Source organism: Scomber scombrus, chromosome 24 (genome assembly GCF_963691925.1).
Source record: "Scomber scombrus chromosome 24, fScoSco1.1, whole genome shotgun sequence".
Taxonomy (NCBI): Eukaryota; Metazoa; Chordata; class Actinopteri; order Scombriformes; family Scombridae; genus Scomber; species Scomber scombrus.
Window position 1 is genome coordinate 7,373,114 of NC_084993.1, and position 21,401 is coordinate 7,394,514.

At 43.1% G+C, this 21,401-nt stretch overlaps 1 protein-coding gene across 4 annotated transcripts in view; it reads right to left on the bottom strand.

Annotated features, from left to right (window-relative positions):
• The window catches only part of LOC133976567 (histone deacetylase 4-like), a 56,170-nt gene that overhangs the window by 20,777 nt on the left and 13,992 nt on the right, over positions 1-21,401 (bottom strand). For 2 of the 4 annotated variants that reach the window (XM_062414789.1, XM_062414790.1), the window contains exons 3-7: positions 17,906-17,974; positions 9,035-9,336; positions 4,714-4,864; positions 2,560-2,683; positions 1,101-1,219 (exon numbers count right to left, since the gene is read on the bottom strand). In XM_062414789.1, the coding sequence (XP_062270773.1) occupies positions 1,101-1,219; positions 2,560-2,683; positions 4,714-4,864; positions 9,035-9,336; positions 17,906-17,974 (765 nt within the window). Of the gene's footprint in view, positions 1-1,100; positions 1,220-2,559; positions 2,684-4,713; positions 4,865-9,034; positions 9,337-12,612; positions 12,753-17,905; positions 18,021-21,401 lie in introns of those variants that run through there. The other 2 variants (XM_062414788.1, XM_062414791.1) reach the window with 2 other exon arrangements.

The following is a 21,401-nucleotide window of genomic DNA, read 5'->3' on the forward strand; positions in this document are numbered from 1 at the left end:
CTCAAAACAGCTCTAATATTTTTATTCAGGGACTCCACTAGAGTAGCTTTGCATGATTTACAGTTTAAAACACTCTTTATTTATCTCATACTGGACCTTTATACAGACCCTCAGTTCAATGTTTGATGAATCAATACCAAGGCATTTATATAAGTTTGTGTGCCCTGAAATTAATTAAATTATGTATTTACATCTCAAGATTTCTGTTTGAGGTGCAAGTTTGACTAGAGCCTAACATACCTAACATGTTTGCTTTGGGCCCATAGGCTTTATCAGCCTTCTATTGAATTACTGGAAAACTAGGATATAATGTCTCCAAGACAGCTTATGAGCTAACAGAGGAGAGGTCTGATGGGGTTACTCTGAGTGAAAACCATCAGCATAATGGTGCAAAGAAATATTGCAGCGGTGAATTAGTTGACGCAGAGGAATCATGTAGATTACAAACAATAAAGGGCTGAGACTAGAGCCCTGGGGATCCTCAAAAGTAATTGTTGCACTGATAAAGAAGTTCCCAACTGACACAGCCCTCAAATTATACCTGTGAGACACATTTATTTTGTGCAATGATGAAACCAAATCAAAGGCAGCATAGAAATTCATGGACGACCTGAAACCTGACAGAATCCGAACTAGGAATATACCTCCATTCTCCAAAGTCTTGGCTAGAAGAAGGGTAACTCTGGTATATGTCTGTAATTTTCAACATTGTCAGTGTCAGGATCTGGCTTCTTAAGAGGTGTTGATCAACAGCTGATTCAAAAAGACTGCTGGGGATAAGAAACTATTAAAATCTAATAAAGAATCAGGTGCTAAAATGGTAAAAAGCTCTCTCACTCTATTGAACTCTTGAACCACCTACGCTTACACTCTCTAACACTCTCATGTGAGGGATGCTGGGAGACCCTGACAGCCTAATGTGGATGTGATTAATGGTGCAGAGCTCTGATAACTTCTAAATTATGCTAGACGTGAGTCTGCATAGTAGCTACTGGACGTTAAAGTTGCAAGTGTGTGTGTGTGTTACCCTCTCTAAACGTGAGCCTGCATAGAAGCAGCACTGCCAAAATCAAGTGTGTAACCATGTGTGTTTGATTTACCGGTCTTTCGGAGTGGGAAGTCGTCCCGGGGGTTGTAGACGCCCAGCACAGGGTGGTTGTAGGTGGACACACCAGTCTGTGGAGGCGAGCTCTGGTCCAGGGAGCTGTGCTGGGTTTTTCTGTAAAAACCAAAACACACACAAACTGTTAAAGGTGCCACAAAGCCACACAGTGATAACTCTCTGGACATGTGACTGACTGATTAATCCCAACAAAGTTACTAACTTCATGGCTGTCATAGATCTGTATGATTAAAGCATCATGCAAATCCCTTGGCAAGGCTGCAGACATGTGCTGCCATCTGTTCACTGCCTACAGAATAAGGTGGTGTTTGTAGGCAAAGTTAAGCCGAGTTGGATTTGGCCCAAATGCATGTTCCTGACAAGCCGATGTACACACTCTTCTCTTCCAAAACTGAGAGGACTGTCAGTCCAGTGAGCAGAGAAAGGACAGACACAGGCAGATATAGAAACAGAAACTAGAGTATCATCCTGCTCTGTTGAAAGTCAATGCTTGTGGGCGTTTCATTGGGTCACACGTCAAGATTATGTAACATTATTTGTTTGGTTATGTATTTGAATTAAATGGTTGTAGACCTTTTATTATGCCCAAACAAAATCCATAATTACAGAGAATATGATATTGAAATGATGCCTTACTATCTCTCTCTCTCTCTCTCTCTCTCTCTCTCTCTCTCTGCAGCATAAATACATTCAATTCAAATAATATCCAAGTTCCATCTTTCATTCAACAGAAGCAAAAGTATGAACTCATTTAAAATATATTTAAAAGCCAGATTTTTATCCAAATGTTCATGATGTGTTTATTTGCAACATAAATTCGACTATGATTTCAGTCCTACAGTAAGTTACTTACTAACAATTGATGCATGTTATAATGGCTACCAAAGCGAACAAAGAGGATACGGCAAGTGTACACACCTGCAAGAGGCTCCAGAGATGCTACAATAAACATTCAAGGGTGAGCCTTCGATCTAAGAGACCCTATCATCAGGTTCCAATATCCTGCTCTCACGTGTATGTTTTTGTGAGTGTGTGTGTGTGTGTGTGTGTGTGTGTGTGTGTGTGTGTGTGTGTGTGTGTGTGTGTGTTTGTTTTATAACCCTGCTCGATCCATCTCTCAGTTAGGCTCATATAGTGTGGCAGGTGAGGGTGAGGGGGAAGCTTGTTGACAGATTACGACACAATCCAATACATTATTCATCTGCAGTCAGGGAAGAGAATTGTTGTTCAAACTTGTAATGATCTGCAGACCGTATTCCAACACTGACAATTACTGCACCGAAACAGAAATATAAGAACAGCAGCTATTTAATAGGTTTTCAGCTTGAAACGAGCACACCAGACAGACAGGAGTGATACTGATTATCTATCTGAGATTGCTGGTGATGTCAAATGTCAAAACACTGCTGTGAAGCTGTGAAGTAACTTCTACTCACCGGTACCAGTAGGGAGCATCGTTGGGGAGGCCTCCTTGGTTGAGGCTCCGCTGGGCCAGGGCCTTTTTCTTGTTAAGGACGAACTCCTGGAGACGCATCTTCACCTCAGTACTGGCCACAGCACCTGAGGGTTGAAGATGGAGAAGACATTGAGAAATACAACAACTGACAAACAATCATAAGGAAAGGTTCATAATGTAAATGCTGCATTCTCTATATTTTAAGCAATTTTAAGCAAAGTACATGATTACAACCTCAAAATTTACACTAGAAATAACACCTTGCAGTTGTCTCCCCTCCTTGTCACATATGTTGAGCCAGTTTGTGAAAGCCTCCACCAGCCAGTAGAGTTGCAGTTTACATCTATATCTGACTCGCAATATTTGTAGTGAAGGCTTTGAGGGAATTTAATAAAAAGTTATTAAGTGTATGCACAGGGTTGACCAATAGAGCTGATTCTGATAGCTGTAGCCATGACAGTAGACAGTGCATCAGATATGGATGTTGCTGCAAAGAGTATATAAATTCTCAAACAAGTTTTATTTTTATGTGTAGATTTTTTTAAAGGTATTATATGTACACTTTTACTTTTATTGTATATAATTAGACAGTAGAGAGCTGACAGGAAATGAAGGGAGAGACTCAACAAGCTCTGTAGGAGCACTGTGAATACATGGTGAGCCTGTTAAACCCACTCGGCCACAAGGATGGCTCAATATGCACTAATATGAACATAATCTTGTAATTTGAGCCGACTAATGAAGGAAATCTGAACAGAGATGACTGATGTTTCACAGATGATTAGATTTAAAGCCTTGTTGTGTCTTCCAAGCTTAAAAAGTGCTGAATAATCAGGTAATCCCCCCCATCTAGAACTAAATACGTTAGTTGATCGACATAGCAAGCAAGTGATTTATCAACGAGAAATGCCAAATATTCTCTGGTTTCAGCTTCAATAAGAGGAGTTGCTTCCTTTCTGTGTTTAACATTATTATAAATGATCACCACAGGCATTATAAAAAATATTTCATTATGTTTTGACATTTTAGAAATCAAACAATTGACCAATTGAGAAAATAATCAGCAATTTAATCCACAATGAAAACGATCTTTAGCCCTAGCACTTATTCATATAACGCATTTATTTCCAGACACAGCCCTGGAGCTTCATTATCTCAACCAGAGGAGTGGGACTTAGAAGTTAAAAATGCAGGACAACCACATAAAAACAGCATAACATACAGAGAAAATTAGAGGCACTGACACTGCACACACGCAGGTACATGTGAGAGTAAACACACTGTGCAATCCCACATACACACACACACACACACGGATGCAGCCTCGATCTGTAACCACTTTCCGTATAGTGTGTAAACTGCTCTCAAGGACTCCTGTCCACTCGCTTTCAATGAACTGTTGAGAGACATCCAGCAGGCAGCGGTAATAACTCGGCTTAGCCCCCGCCAAGGCCACCGGCTAATACAGCTCGTTTACCACAGTAAATACGCAGGTTCTCCAAGATAAATGGAAACACACACACATGCGCAGAAACACACAAACACACAGTGAATACTGATCCCAACGCTAAACGGAGCATTTTGAATGATGAATGAAACCCCGGCAGATGCCACCAAGCAGCCTGACTGTCACTAAACTTCTTGTCTGTCATCTGCAGTGGTGGACGAGATCCTTAAAACCTTTGCAAATCCAGTCAAAAAGACCAGTTTCAGGTTTACAATCTGATGTGCAAGTAATTTACAAGTGAGAAAAAGTGCATTTTCACAAAACCATAATATACTATAATTACAATGCCAGTTAAAACAATGAAATGAAGGCGTTAGAGTGAAACTGGATGCTATTTAAAAGCTAGTATGGAATTTCTTATTCAGATTGATATATTTGTGAAAACCTGGCGGAAGATTCTGTTCCAACGTCTATTTTTTTGTTTTCATTCCTCCATGTGTGTTGCTGCTCTTTATGTGATAATGTATTAATTCAGGTTGCATTGAAGGTGAGAAACACAACAAAAACTACTTTTTTCAAGCTGTGTTTCAAATATCAATTAAAGCATCTATAAATATGACGTAAATGTTTAAAACAACACATTTGTGCAGTTTTAAATAGTAACTAAATGCAGTATTTGCAACCTACTCTCTTGGCCCCTCTCCTTGTTCTTCAGCAGCTGCAGTTTCTGCTCCCGTTGCTGTTTCTCCAGCTCCTGCTCCAGACGGTGGTTCTCCATTTTCCTCTGGTGCTCCAGCAGCTCCTGCTGGTGCTTCAACGCCAGCAGTTCTTGTTGCTGCTGTAGGGAGAAACATCAAAATGATAAAAACTACAGCCCAGTGCTTGTGGATCACCTCTGTCTCATCTAATAATCAGTTCATTACTTTCTCTTCTTTTTTTTCTTATTTACATTCTACTTCTGGTCTGTTTTAGCTGCCATCTGAAATAATTAAGCTGGACAGCTGTTTAAAGCAATAAAATAAACCCTTTGCAATACTATAAAAACCTCAGGCCACAAGCAAGAGCCATTAAATAAATATAAACAATTAAACTGAGGATAAGGCTTTGCCAAGACACATCATCCAATCTGCTCACTTTTTCAGATAAGAGAAAGAAGAGTGTCAACTGAATGCTTTAAATGATCTTCATGCTTTTATTCTACACATCTGGCTGTAGAAAGAGCAAATGCTAGTAGATGGGCTGAGGAGTACTACTTCATGTAGGTTCAAAAGGCAGGTGGTCTTTGGACCCAGGGACTTATCATGAGACCAAAAAAAAAAAAAAAAAGGAAGGTTAGACTTGTACTTTGCTTTGTGATCAATAAGTCATAACCAAAGAATACAGAGGTACACTGCTTTGAAAGAGTTAAAAAGCATGTAATAAATGGGCTTAGTGCCTACGTGTTTCTACTCACAGTCTTCTTCAGGGCCAGGGTGAGCTGAAACGTGTAGGCGTTTACTAAAGCCTTTTTAATTTTTGCAAAGCAGTGAACCTTGTTTTTTTTGTTTTTTTTTTGGTTATGACTTATTGATCACCAAGCAAAGTACAACTCTAACCTTTCTTGTGTTTTTTGTCCTGTTACCAAAAGGTCAGAAATAAAAGTCAAAACGTGCCCGCAGACACTTCCTCTTCCCATTAAAGTGTCCTTGAATGAGACCCAGAACGCACTGTGAGTGACTGTGGATAAGAGCATCAATTAAATAAAAAATAAAAAATGTTGTGTTGCACAAAACCTGCTTTCACCTTAATGCACTTCGGCACCAAATCAAGAGCCCGAATTACTCTTTAATGTGTTTATAATATAAAATAAAAAAGGCAAGCAGCATCAGTCAGCTATGTAACGTGTCTGACGTCGACTCCCTCTCATCATCACAGTATTTGATCAGTTAACTGTAACTGCATGTAATCAACTTGCAATGGCGTTAAAAAAAAAAAAAAAAGATATTCACTTGTGTTTTTGCCGCGAGGGGTAAATCAAATGTTTGAGACAAGAGTCTGAATATATTAGTAGCTGAAGGTGAGAGGAAGGTGAAGGTGGGGCTCGTGAGAAAAGCCGAAGCCCTGATGAGCACACTGGCACTCCGGCTGGCGAGCTTCCATCCTTTTTTTTTTTTTTGCCTTTCGATCAAGGTTGGGGATAGGGGATTGAGTGGGTGGGAAAGCTCAAAGAAACCCTCCCACCCACACACACACACACACACACACACACACACACACACACACACAAACACCAAACCCTTGTGGCTCGATCGACCACAGATGTGAGATATTGAGACTTTTTCGTTTTCCCTTTTGACTCTTAAGAGCTTCAGGATACCTCTCGATTTATGAGAGCTTTGCCCGTAATGTGGAAGCAAACTGGGCATGCATGTGAGTGTGTGTTTGCTGACATTTGAGAAGATGTGTATGTTTTAATGCCTGTGTGTGTCTGTGTGAGTGTGTGTGTACACATGGGGCTGTGAATGGGGCTGATTGAGGCCGGGCCTCCCTGGCCGGGCTGTGCGTCACTGGCTTCCACCTGAGTGGTCCTGCAGCCCTACCACAGGCCAGACGGCCCTTCAGACAGCATCACTCATCCCTCAACATCACTAAACGACCTGACAGATGAGACTCAATGGCCTCACAAGAGGAGCAGGAACAGTAAGATGCTGAAGTCTAAATACAATGTGAATTGTATCCATAATGAAGCAGCTGAAGGTGGGAGGAAGGACAAAAAATGGAAGAGGAATAGGAAGAGAGGAAACAAATGAAAAGGGAGGATAAGAAAGATGGAAGACAAGAAGAAATGACAGGAAGCAGGGAAAAGAAAGTGGATATGGAGGAGAGGAAAGAAGCAAGAAATGAAGGGAAATGGAAATAGAGTGTATAAGAGAAGAAGAAAAGGAGGGAAGAGAAGAAAAAGCAAAAAGAGAGAAAGACAGGAAAAAAGAGACAAGAAGACAGAAAGAAAGAGACAAGAGGAGGGGAGGAGGGGAAAGAAGTAAGGAAGAAAAAGAGGAGAGATAGAAGAGAGGGAAGAATGAAGACAAAAGGGAAGATGAGAGGAATGAAGGAAGACAGAAGGAAGGATGATATTAAAGAGGAGAGAGAAAAGAAGGGAAACAGGCATAAAGGTAAATGAGACGGATGAGGGAAAAAGAGGAGATCAGGGAGAAGGGAAAAGAAGGAAAAGGGCCAGAAAAGTGAGGATGAAGGAAAAAAGAAGATGGAAAGATTGAGAAGAAAGAGAAGAGAGGACAGCAAGTGTGACAGAGGAGGAAGAAAGAAAGAGAACAGAAAGATTGAGAGAGAAGGAAGTGAAAAAGTAAGCAAGGACAGAAGGAAAAGATTAAACAAGAAGGGCAGGAAGTAAGAAAGAAAGTAAGAAAGGAAGAGAGGAAAGAACAAAGACAGAGAGAAAATAAGACGAATGAAGAGTAAAAAAACGAAGGATGAAAAGAAAGCTCCAGTATGAATCAGTTGCTAATGAGAGAAAAAAATGAATGTAATCCTGCACGTTTCAATCTAATCTCCTTCCCCCACCATCCATTTTTAGACTTTTTAATCCAAAAAAAAAAAGAAGAAAAAAAGGAAAAAGAAGTAGTTCAGCTGTTACATTTCCTATTACAACAGTAATACTCAGTACTAAACAAACAACAGAATATTTTTATGTGATATTTCAGCCCCACAGGAGCGCTGGGCTGCTCTCAGGAGCTTCAGTGTATTAAAGCTTCAGAGTGTGGGCGTGCTGATCTAGATTTGCTTTGTATTTCCAGGTCACTACGAACCAAGTGCGGGCTCCGTATGAGTTCCCAGCTGGATCTACTGTTTGAGATGTAGAGCGATTCTGACTTTTAAAAAAATTAAATAAAATACAACAACTGCTGTCCCTTGAAAGATTCGCCTCTCATATTCAAGCCACACAATTTTTCTGCTTCTTCTCAACTTACACAATGTATATTTGATCTTGGTAAGTAGGGCTACAGCAGCGACGGTTCGGTTATGTAAGGCGTCTGAAGGCATCCTTATATTGCTGTTATCCATCTCTGAAGTTGAAGCAAATGAAGCCCAAGTGCCTTCTTGTTCCCCGCACGTTGAGCAAAGTGATTTAAGGACGAGAGAGTGAGAGAAAGAGAGAGAGAGAGCTGCTTTCTGCTGGTGAGTCGAGCCTGTTAATGAAGAATCCTGTGGCAGACGATATTAGGAGCTCTCTCGGCTTTGTTTAGCAAAGTTTTAAATAGGTTTGGACTTCGACTCTTCTGGTTTGATGTTGGACTGATGGAGGAGTTAAATGAAAATAGACTCTTGTTCTTCTGTGCAGCGTTTGCTCTGTTGGACTGAAGCTTTCATGACTGATGATGCTATTTTTCCTTGAAATTAAACTACGCTCAAATATGCTGAGTTTAATGAATCTTTGAGGAGACTGTGTGTCTACAGGCATCACTTCTGTTGTAATTTGAGTCTGAAAAGTACATTTTTGTTCAAGATTGAAGAAAATTTAATCAAATTAAGGACATTTATCTAGATTAAACAAATGTTTGGGTTTAAACCGTACATGTATTCTTCATCAGGCAGCTGAGGTTTAGCAGTTTCAAAGTATTTTTGAGATAAACAGATTGTGAGATGTGTGTGCTTTAACAAAATTGGAAAGTAAGTCTCATTTTCTTCCTTGCTGTACATACTATATCGTCCTGAAACGGCTCACAAAAACCCTGAAATATTCTTCTAGTGTCCAGATGATCAAATGTGTTAAATGTAATGACTTTGTCTCAAAAGCCTGGAAAAAGAGGCAAATAGTACTATTTTATTAGGATTTCTGTAGTAAATGTTGTGAGTGATTTATCCATTTTGTGAAAGTATGAAACTCTGATTTGCAAAAATATTTGAATTAGTTTTCTTTGCGGTTTGCAGTATTTTGAACCTGACTTACATAAACTTATAAAAACATCTCACTCCATTCATAAATCCTTCAGAAATGTGAGCGATATACCTTGATGTGTTCCTGGAGCTGGACCTCGTGCTGACGGGAGAGCTGCTCGTGCTGCCGCTGGAACTCAGCGATGAGGATCTGCCGCTGGATCTGCTGCTTCTGCTTCAGGGTGAGCAACTCCTGCTGCAGCTGCTGTTCCCGCAAAGAGGAGCATGGTGAAACCTGCCCGCTGGACTGCTGACAGGGCGGGGAGAGCGAAGACACCTGCTGCTGCTGCTGTTGGTGCTGGTGATGGTCCACGCGCAGGTCCATGGGGATGGCGGCTGGAGGGAGACGCAGGGGCAGCGCCGAGTTGATGTCCACTGCGGGGACGGAGAGGAAAAGAGGCGAGTCAGAACAGAACTGGACGCTTTAGAGAAGGTGCATGTGTCCTTTTTTAATGATTGGTTCCCACGTACATAACAGACGCCACTAAGACGAAACCGGAACAAAGTATGTGTCATCTCAACAGAGCCTTTTGGATACTCAAGGACAGACTGTTGCCATGCTGAACATCATGACAACATGTTTTAATATCTGAGGAACATTTTACCTGAAGGGAAGCATCCTCCAACAGATTCTCATTGAGTTAATTAACTTAAACTCAAGAGTCACTTAGTTGATATCTGTGTTTTTCATTGACAAACGATACCTGATGAATTAAGTGTTTTCTATTATAATCAGATGTTGTAGTCATAATCATCTGCACACTGTGATAAAGCCGTACACAGCCAGCTCATACTTCTGGTAAGCAACATTTTGAAAAGAGTAGACAGGACCAAAACATAGTGTGAGGCTACAGTAGGAGAACTTACTGTATGAATATATCTTCCTATGTGTCACACCGATCCTACAAGGTGTGTAGTTAGTTTTGCATAAGTTGTGCAGCTCAGTTGGATTTAATCAAAGCTCTTTGAAATGTTATTTAATGCATCTACCTGCTCAGGGAACACGAAAAAGATGGCTGTTGGCGTCATGCTGCGGGGATATTCAGCATCAATATCAGCATCAAAGGGTTTCGAAGGTTTTTCAAAGCTTTAAATTGTCTCATTTTCACCAGCTTGTGCTGCAGTTTTTGTCAGGAAAATACATTCATGCATATGGTTAGAAAACACTGTGGTGTGTACATTAATTAAAAACATTAATTAGGGTTAAAACTGATTCATTGAATTTGCCTTTGAGAATAAAACCCTTTTTATGACGCATGCCTGCAACAGAGAACTTTGGATTTTCATTTGGAGCGCTGATCCCAAACAAAAAGTTTAAATCTTCCATTTCTGGGAAAAACACAAACCCAGACCTTTGACTTTCTGAAAGCAGGTCAATCATAACAGAATCTTCTTATAAAAGTCCATAAAGCTTTTCACCAAAAAAAAAAAAAAAAAAGTACATCAATGAAAAAGTGACATTCCCTTTTTATCTTCTTTATACCCAAAAAACCTGCAGCACACACACAGTCCGTGACTGATGCTGCAGTTGCACGCCGAATCCGACGACATCTGACAAAGATTGCATTGACCCTGCGAGGTGCAGACCTCGAGCCGGGCCAGCCACCCACAAATCACTACACAGGAAGCCTTCCAATCACGCGGCTTCCTCCCCATTAAATCTGAATAAATAGCAGTCGATTGGCTGATTATTTACCTACATGTTTACAGAGAGCGCGGCGTGAGCCAGAGATACTTGCCTGGAACTTTGTGTTAATAAAGAGGCAAACACGCCATCAGTGGCACACTTAATAGCGGGGTGCAGAGCCACTTACATGAGAAAATACACTGTGAGCATTATCCACTAAAAAAAAAAATCAGTTTGCATGTGTCTAAAATCCAGAGAGAAAATGACCATCAATCCTTGGAAGAGCTTAAGTATGAAAAAACGATTTAAATAAGGCACCAATGATCATAAATACACATACTTGTCAACTAGCCTACTATGACAAAGTGATTTGAGGGATGTCTGACAAAAATAAAGGATTGCTCGCACCTTCTCATTTCAAGTTTTGCCACGAGACCAAGTATCCTGCATCTGTCAGGCTCCAACACAGACACACTCTCTCCTCAGATCTGATCGATCGTTCGTTGAGACGTGCCACGTTTGAAAAATAAAGCCATAAAGACATTCACAGAAAAATGTCTTAAATGGATTGCAGGCTTATCACGATCTCAGAAAAACCCTTTTTTCTTCTTTTGAACATCACTGTCACTGCAGGTGAGCAGTTATCATGTAAGATAAGCTGTTTTATTGCCATTAAAGCCATATGGTGCATTAGAAAAGTGCACTTCCTCATTCAGTATTGTCGTGCGGCAGGTGAAACGCACCGAACACCCCCGGCTACCGTCATCCAATGCAAACAAAGAGCAGAACAACAACACGCAACGGGTCCTTGAGGACTGCCATCATATGAGGGATGACAACAACATGTGAGTCAGCACAGGCTTAGTCGTCCAAACTGAAGATGTATTCGTTCACATGTCCTTTGACGCCTCATTCAGGAGTCGCAAGCCTCTTTTTTTTTTTTTTTTGCCATTTGTGAATCTGACTAACAAGGTGCCCGATATTTAATTAAATGCAGTGACGCCCACAGCTTCGGCTGTTCTCTGGCCCTCGCTCGTTTCAGAGGCGATGACGGTTGATATGAGAGAGAGAGATAGAGAGAGAGAGAGAGAGAGAGAGAGAGAGAGAGAGAGAGAGAGAGAGAGAGAGAGAGAGAGAGAGAGAGAGAGAGAGAGAGAGAAAGAGAGAGAGAGACAGACAGAGAGAGAGAGACTGCACTCCTACAGCCGTGAATCATTCTGCGCAGAAAGTTTGCAATTTGCATCAGGACACACAAAAGATGATGTTGATTCTGAAAATATTTTTAAAAACACAAAACTTTTTGTCTCTGGTGACATCTTTTGTTTTTAAATTCTTGCTTACTTCTCAGTTTTTTTTTGAGACTCAAAAAAAGTGTGTGCAGCCTGCAGTCATGGGATGATTTCACCTGCATGCATGAGTCACTTTGCAGTTTTAGAGCCGCCAAACTATTCAGGAGTCTTCACTCACGGCTGAAAGGAGCAAAGACTCCATATTAAGCCTTCAGGGTCAGTTTCAAGCTGACGTCAAAGGTAAATATGCGCTGTGACACCGGTGACATACGTGGAGAAGAACACCTCATTCTGGTCTCAGCAGCCAGAGACAATTATTTTGCGATTTCTGGGAAGAAAGACACGAGAGGTAGGATGTGATTAAGACTGAAAACCGAACTTGTCAAAGCGTTGCGGCTCCAATCTTGGCTAATGCAAATCCATAACTCACACACTCACACACACACAGTCTGCCTGTACAAAATGTTCCTTCTACGGTTATTGAGTCCCTGACACAACACACAAACAGCCCTTGCACACACTTATTGATGGTGACGCACGCCAAACACGCAAACACACCCTCATATGGCATCAGTGTCGCCGGCAGGGCTAATTGCTCGCCACACAATAGAGGTAGATGCAGAAAAAGAGAGAGAGGAAGCGAGAGAGAGAGAGAGAGAGAGAGAGAGAGAGAGAGAGAGAGACAGAGAGAGAGAGGAGTGGGAAACTGGGAAACGGTGGTGTCGTTAAACGTACCCATCAGTGCTCTCCTCCTCCTCCTCCTCTTTTACAGCAGCTTCCTCTCCTTGTCCTCTTCACCTTACCGCTGCGCCTCCTCCTCCTCCCTTCCTCCTTTGGTCTATTACTGCGAATGACAGTCAGCTCCCTTTCCTGTTCATCTGACTTCTCCTCTTGCTCTCCACCTCCGTCACTTTTTGCTCAGCGTTCATCCCCTCTTGCTGTTTTAACCTGATGGGCGTTTCTCTGCTCTCTCTCTCTCTCTCTCTCTCTCGCTCTACTCCTTTCTCTCTCCTCCCCTCGTCCCTCGTTTGCCCAGTGGTGACATCACAGGGCAGTCTCAGGCATGCAGCCTGTTTATTCTGCAGCCCTCTGCTTTTCCAGGAACCAACGTCACACACACACACACACACACACACACACACACACAGAGAGCACTCACTCTGTCTCTCTCTCCTTACCCTCTCTGCTCCTTTCCTCGCTCGACCTGCTTTCCTTGCTTCCAAGGCCAAGGAAAACCCTACACGCCGGTTGTAGTGCATCAAATATCTCTGCCTCTTTCTCCCACTCACTTGCAGGCGCCCCAGTCGGCTGCATGTCCCTTCCCTCTCTGCTTATAATAAGCTCTCTCTCCCTCTCTGTGTCTCTCTCTCGTGCGGTTTAATACTGTGTGCTCAAATTCCTGGCCTGGAATTTGCCTGCATTTCCCAAACAAATCAAACCACAAAATGGTTTCATGTGAAGCCGAGTAAGGACTTTCCCCGCAGGGAGGCTCCCGAGATATTTAAATAATGGAGGATCATAATAAAATTAGGGATTGGTATCAGATAAGTTTGTTATTGGTGCGTTCTTAACCCGATCAAGCTTGATTGACCACCTTTCCAGATTTCGCTGCTGTTGTTTTGCTGTCATAACATCGCACGGATCTTAATTTGACACTTTGCTGCTTGTAATTCACAAGCTTTTGTTGTCATTGTGTAAATCTTTTGCAGCATCGATTTCAAGACAAACTTCACTGTGTTGTAACTAAATGGTGACACAAAGTCTGCACAACCTGTTTTCAGGTTCATGTGTGCATTTTGGATATATATGATGAATCAGTTCATTCATTAGAGGATTCATTAATCTGGACGTTTTGATCATCATCTGTTTAAGTCTCATATCAAGCAAAAATACCAACATTCTGATCATTCCAGCTTCACAAATTAAAGACATTTCCAGCTTTTCCTCGTCTTTATTTCTTGTGAACTGAATATTTTGGAGCTTTAGGGCAGCTGTGGATCAGACTCGTCCCCTAATCAGAAGATCAGGGGTTCAATCCCCGGCTCCTCCAGCCTGTCCTTAGACAAGACACTAAACACTGACTTGCTCTTGGCGGCTGTGTGATAATATGTGTGTGAAATGTCCTAATGAGCAGGCTGGCACCTTGCATGGCAGCCTCTACCATCAGTGTATGAATGTGTGAATGTTGGCATATAGAGTAAAGCACTCTGAGTGGTCGGTTAGACTAGAAAGGTGCTATATAAATTGTTTAACGTCCAAGCAATATGAATGTTACTTCGGGTTCTGGTAAACTATTTTTGGGGCATTTTTGGACCAAACTAGTCATTGATTTATTAAGGAAATGCTCAGCAGATTAATCAGTAATGAAAATAATCATTAGCTTCAGCACTATAAGGTCAAGCTCAATAAAAGGCAAAAGAGCTGCAGCACAGTTAATAAAAAACACCATTTTGCATGAATGACCATGGAGAAACCGGCGTTAACAACCTGAATCATGCACGCACAATGTAGGGCAGCTTATAAAAAAGCATTTATGGGCCATGGGAAGCCTATCAGACAAACTTGGCTGCCACTTTACAAAGATAAACTCTGATATCAGCACATCTTTGTATACAAGCAGTGACGTCAAACATGTACCTCGGTTTACTGATGTGCGCCAGATAGAAGACAGCATGGGGGCACTTGCAGAAAACCAAAACAAAGACAAACGTGTCGTCTCGGGGGAGACCGGCGGAGCTCTTACACAACTGTAAAACGTTACCTGGATCGACGCACGTCTGACAAGAGTAAGGGCTTCAATTCAGTTCCAGCTTGTCAGACTGAAGGCACCGTCTGTAAATAAAAGTTTCTGAAGCCGGATTCAGCTCAGACTTCAGAGAGGGAAAAGAGAAACAGAGGAGAGACCTCACATTTCTGCTCCTATCCTCGTCTTTCCTTTGAGCATTTGAAAGTTTCCTGAAGTTTGATGTGGAACATTTTTTAAGCATGAGAGGGAATCTCCGCGACAGTCGCGTATAATTCATGATTTAAACAACTCTTTGTGAGCAAAATTCTCCATCTGAGAACTAGCAGGTTCCTCTCTTCACTACCCTCCATCCTCCCCCTCCTCCTCCTCATTCTTCTTCTTCTTGCTCTGCGTCCTTCCCCCGCTCACTCAGTAGCTCCCTCCCACCTTTCTCCCCTCCATCTCCCCGCAACAAATCACAATCTGTTTACAACCCCTCGGGCGCACTCCACAACTCTTCTGGCTCCAATTGCAGATCTATTTATACCAGACAATGCAGAGGCCTGGCGTCTCTGATTTGAGACTCGGTTCGCTGAGTGTATATCCCACGGTCTGACTGCCTGAGCTCCACACTCGTTAGGCTTAATAGATGTCATACTGAGCCAAGCAGAGCTGTTTAGAGCGGCCTCGGTAAAATGTGGCCGAGATCTTTTCTTTTTCTTTAACCATGCAAAGAGATGACAAAGAGGAGACGATATTCTGCGCAGGGTCTCACAGTGAATTTAGCAGCAGGGCGAGATGAGAGGCAACAAGTAGCACATCTGTTGATGGTGGAAAATAGCTGCGGTCGGCTTACTGATTGGTCTCCGAGGGTGGGTTGGGTGAAACATCAGCCTACGTTACTTTCTCCCGCTGACTCTCAGCTGGTCTGAATTAAGAGTTTTCCCTCCACGCAAGTCTTGGGAGAAGATAAGAGCCCGATTGTAATCTCGCTCTGAAATGGCACCGTGACCTCTTAAAAAAAAGAACAAGGCAAGACAAACATAGTAGGGGGAAAAAAAACAGGGGAGGGTGTGACAGAGGGACGTGTTGAGGTGCAGCGAGTTGTTCTGCCAAAAGCAAGCTTCGACTTGTCGCGGACTCAATGACATCATGCAACGGTCTGCAGCGCAGCAGCTGAAGAGGAAGGAGATGGTTGAAAGCGAGGCAGAGACACAACACAAGACGTAGAAGGGCGAAGACGTGACAGGATTGAAGGACAGTACGTGCAGAAGTCCATCTCAGCCTTTGGCCCGGGACTCAAGTCCTGAGTTGACACAGAGGGGCAAATAAGATAGTGAGCAATCTATGACTGTACTGATTGTACCCTGTTGGAGAGGGAATGATGGGTTGTTTTTCACACAGCTGAAATATTATGTGAACTGCACTGAGTTGTTTGTCCTTGGTGTTTGGAGTATTGAACTCTCTAAAGATAAATGTACAATAAATACATAAAGATAATAATTATCTTTTAAAAGAAAATAGAGAAAAATGCTCAAATCTTTAAAATGTAGTAGTTCATTTTAAATTTAAATTTAAACAATTTAAGGTGATAGAACGGCAAGAAAAACAGTACATGCATTTGCATTTCAGAAGCTGTCACTGTTTTGCATTTTTGCTTAATTAATTAATTAATTAACTTATAGATTAAAGGTCATTTTCTGTCAATCAAATAATAGACTAAATGTTTCATCACCGGCTCACACAAGCTTGAAAAAATCTTGCCGTAAAGTCAAATGATCAGTTCTATAAATCCTGATGAAACCTGAAGGTTAAGGTATCAAAAAAAGGAGTCACTAAGCAACAGCAACAACTGTTGCTACTTTGTGTGAAGCCAGACTCAGGTGTTTGCTTTGATTCATGGAGCTCGCCCTGCAGGTGCGGCGACCACTGCTTTGCATTCCATCTGGATCTGACTACATGAAGCGCTGACGACTTATAGGCACACAACCATTTCATTTTGCTTTTACTGGAATCAAGTACTACAAGCTGGAGTGGGGACGGCACATGCTACAAAGTGCAGAATAAATGATTTTGGACAGGTGCTTCTGCGAGGTCCGGGTCACATACACACACACACACACACACACACACACACGCTATCATCGTGGAGGCCACACGCTCTGTATCCAAGACAACAGATTTCGAGAATATCTGATGAAGTCACTCCAGTGAATTTCAATATTTTATCAGCCTAGCCAGAGGCACGCTGAAAAATAACCCCCCGCCAACAACATGAGAGAACATGTGAAGTCTCAGCGAGATTCGGTACAAGATAAAGATGAAAGTTAATCGTTGTTTATTTATTCTTCTGAATGCAACATGCTGTCTGAGCCCTCACACCTTGCCTCACCTACCTGCTCACTGCTGATCTGTGAAACCATAGAAAACAGAAAGCTTAGGAGCAGCATGGGGAGTAAAGTATGAATTGCACTTTCACCATTATTCTTGAAGAGGGAAAATCCAAGTTGTGCTCTGTGGTGAGTTTAAACGTGCTCATTACAGAATTAGATAATACATTATGCATATATTACCTCAGACTCGTTTCTCCTTCAGATTACCTCATCTCCTTCTGTGGCCCTTTCATTTCTGTACTCTCAGCTCCTCCTCTCCACTGCTATGATGTGTGTCTTCATTTTTCAAGCAAGCTATTGTAAATACAGTCAAAGATTTGGTAATGTTTTGACTGCGTGTTTGAATACATAAGTAGTAGCACAACACCGGATTTGTTTTTTGGCTCTTAAACTGTGTCAGGAACTTGCAGCAAATGCATCACCAAGATGCACATTTGCTTGTTCTGCTCTGGATTTCTGGCCGACTTTCCTCTGGAGAAATCTCAGAGCAGTTTCACGTAATCTCACAAACAGCGCGCCTACATTCGGACCGCTCGATTTCCATTCAACAAAATGGCACTGTGAGATAACTGCATGAACGCAACATGCAGGAGTTGGCGCGGACTCTTCTCTAGACTTCCAGAAACCTGTCAGCTGTTGAGACGACTGTGAGTTGATGATCATTATTTTTGACGCGAGGACTCTTGAAAACACACGCTGAGCTTTCGCAGGTGAAATTATAATTGGAGTGAAACACACACACATCCTGGGAAGAACGCACAAGCATGCAAAGTCGCACAGGATGTGGTTAATAGTGAAATTACATAGGACACACGCACCCCCACACCTTCCCACACACACACACACACAGATTTTGGTTTAAGGATGCTGATGCACACATATATACACAAACAAACACACAGTGTCCAACCTGTTGGGATGTGGTTGAGCGCTGATGTCTTCAGAACCGCCAGTGGCTGCTCCTTCCCCAGGATCCCCTCTGTGGGAGAGAGAGAACACTCCGCTTCAAATATGGTCCGCAACATTGAGACGAGCTTCCAGCAACAAACCTGCTAATCAGGCAGTTAAGAGTCCAAGCGAGCAAGCGGGCTTCAGGTCATCAGCACAGTGGCGAGCACATGCCGCGGCGCCACTACCGCCACATGAGCAACTGAATGATCCATGAGCCCTGAAAAAGCGAGCCGTGAATTTTGCAGAGGTCCCTGGCTGCAGAGGTGCCCTGGAATCAGCCTGAAATGTGAGGGATACTGAGGGAGCAGCCTTCATCGGCTCGTGTGTGAGTTCAGTGTGCGAGAGGAGGGATGTTGGAGCTCGACTGATACTGCCTGTGCTCAGCATAGCAAATGTGGCTGGCAGCAGCGGCAGAGAGAGAGAGAGATGGGGAGGAGGGGGAGGTGGTGGTGGAGAGGAGGAGAGGGGAGGGAGAGAGGTAAAAATAGCTCACCCTTTTGTGTATAACAGCACATGCGGAGCACGCACACACCACACACACACATGCAGACACAAAGACACACTGCTCTCCTCTCCTGCGTGTGTGTGTGTGTATGCTTGTCCGTGGGTGTGTGTGCGTGTGTGTGTGCAAGTGTGTAGGCTGTAATTATAGTGGCAACATGAAAAGGCTTTTGTAGCTGCCGAGCCCTGGGAAGACATGGCTATAAAAAGCAGAGCGACAGAGAGGGGTGGAGGAGGAGGAGGAGGAGGAGGAGGAGAAGGAGGAGGAGGAGGAGAAGGAGGAAGAGGACGCAGGAGAGGGGGAAGACAGAGGTAAGGAGGGGAGAGAGGAGAGGGAGGCGAGGAGGATGAGGCGATGGAAAGATGGAAGAAAAACAACGAAACGGGAGGAGAGGATTGACTTGAGATGCAGCACAAGTGCACAAAAAGCTGACCCACACACACTATATTACACAAACACATATATATATATATATATATATGTGTGTGTGTGTGTGTGTGTGCATGTGTATATATTTTTAGCTTTATTCATGAGCACCTGATCCATATATATTCTCAGTACAAGGCTTAAACACATCTGAGGCGCACAAACATGCAATTATTCCTTTGGATAGGAGATGAAACCCATGTAAAATCCCTTTGGGGGAATAAAAGAGAGGAAAACAGGCGAGCGTCTCACTGTGCATGATCTATTTCTGAAATTCTCTCTGGACCAGACGTACACACAGACACACATATACTTAATTAGCCATGAAGCTCAAGGATGCATCATACACTGATTGTGTGTGTATGCGTGTGTGTGTGCGTGCGTGCGTGTTCGTCTCGCGCCACCTTGCATGAATGGCTGCACCTCTGATGCACCAATTCCTGCGAGGACTTGGGTGTGGATCATAGACTGTATATAAAAGGTGTGGATGGGATAACATTTGGTCCTGCTCAAAACGAATTTCAACATGCTGGGCGCACACACATATACTCACACACACACATACACTGGGTTTATTTCCCTAAATCCTCTAACCGCTGGCTGCCACATATTGCTACGTGATGTATTGTCATTAAAAACAAACGACCTCAACACAGGTGCCATTCAAATAACTTTTGCTCTTATGCATACACAGTGTCAGACTTTATGTAAAAGGTGCGAAAAAGAACAAACAGGTGGCCGCGGCGCCTCACACGTCTATGCCTCTCCAACAACAAAACACATCCCCATCAAGGATAGTTGATATCTCTTGACGAGCCCATTCAAATGGCGCGCACGCCGCTTCGTTTTGCAATGGAAATTAGGTGCATCAGTGTGTGATGACACCTGTGGCTCGGAGTAATTCTACGCCGGGTTTCGCACAAAATTGCTGGTGGCAGCTTTACATCTTAAGTGCGGCGAATTAGGGGGACAGATGTCTTTGTCTGTGGTTAGTTTGACAAAGCGTATAAGCTTTCAGTCCAAAACCACACACCGCTGATACCTGAGACGCACGTGGAGGGAGCGCAGGTGTGTACAAACACGACACACACATCCCCGAAGAGTCAGAGCGGGAGACCAGGACGCAAGGGAGAGCAACGTAATGAAGAGGAGAAGTTCCCTATACCTTGGCAACAGGGTCTATCAGTCTTGAATGTAGCCTAGTTACCCAGCAGCCCCCTCCTCCCTCCAGCTCCTTCTCTCTCTTTCTCTCCATCCTCCTCTCTTCTCGGTCCCACTGGGCAGGCATCGGGAGACGGGGAGCTATAAATAGCCTCAACTAGGCCCGAGGCGGAGAGTCAGTCAACTCAAGCTAATGCAGCTCCGGCTCGTCGAAAACATGCATGTTATGATCGGCGCAGTAAATGGTGAAGGATGCAGGAGTAATGAGATAATCAAATGGTGAGGAGGCTTTGGCGTAGTTTTGTGACAGCGCAGGGGGACGGGCAAGCTCGACCCGGTCTTGGCACGGGCCGCATACTTGCATGTTGACAGAGGCCTTTGTTGCGTAGGAGAAATGAGACGTCTGTGTGTGCCACTGTGGCGTTTACAAAGCGAGACAGTGACAGAGAGAGAAAGAGAAAGAGAGGAAGGATGCTCCAGCCTCATTACATTCACTGCACTTCCGTTCTGGCTGCTTCGTCCAGGGTGACTCCAGCGAGCAAGGTGAACCAGACAGGAACAATACGATTAATCAAACACGCCTCTCCTTGAAGAGCCTTTTCCTCTGGGTCGCAAATTTGCTTCCCGAGGGCACCGGCTGACGTCATGGTGACTGATAAAAAGAGAATGGGTGACCCCTGTCTGAGCCCCGCCACCAGTTCGCGTCCCGTGAACGGTCGGAAACAACCATCTGACCCTCATTTCATGCTGGTAGAGTCGGAAAAATACGGCGCTAATGCAATTTGGTGTGGTGTGTCTAAGCACTTCTTTGTGCTCCTCAGTGAATGCTGTCATTTGATATAAAATCACAAATTAGTTATGAATCGGTTATTATATTGCGGGTGTCTGTTGCACGTCCAAAACACATTACAGTCATGAGGTCAGCAGACCAATGAAGAGACCAATAAACTGCTGAGATGCTGCAACTAAAAACGGATCCACAATGACACAAACAACGACGAATATGCTCAAACTGTTAGATAGAGAAAGATGAGCACGGTAGCAATGCCTGCACTAAATCTGCAGTTCAGATTTATGAATTTAATATGATTGTTGGATAAAGGTTTGTATGAGATTTGTTAGCTCATTTATAATTTAAGGAGTGTGCATTCAGAGCTACTATTGAAAAAGCAGGGATTATATGAGTATAAGCTGCCACTTGATTCAGACATTTCAATCAAACCAAACTGGAGGTGGAAAACCTGAAGAGATGCTTGATCTAACTTTTACAAACCTCTGCTGTTATGCTGTTATACTGATACCATTTGTTCCTGATCACTATATTATTCATTGGAAACCAAACAGCTAAAATGAAATTAAACTTCAA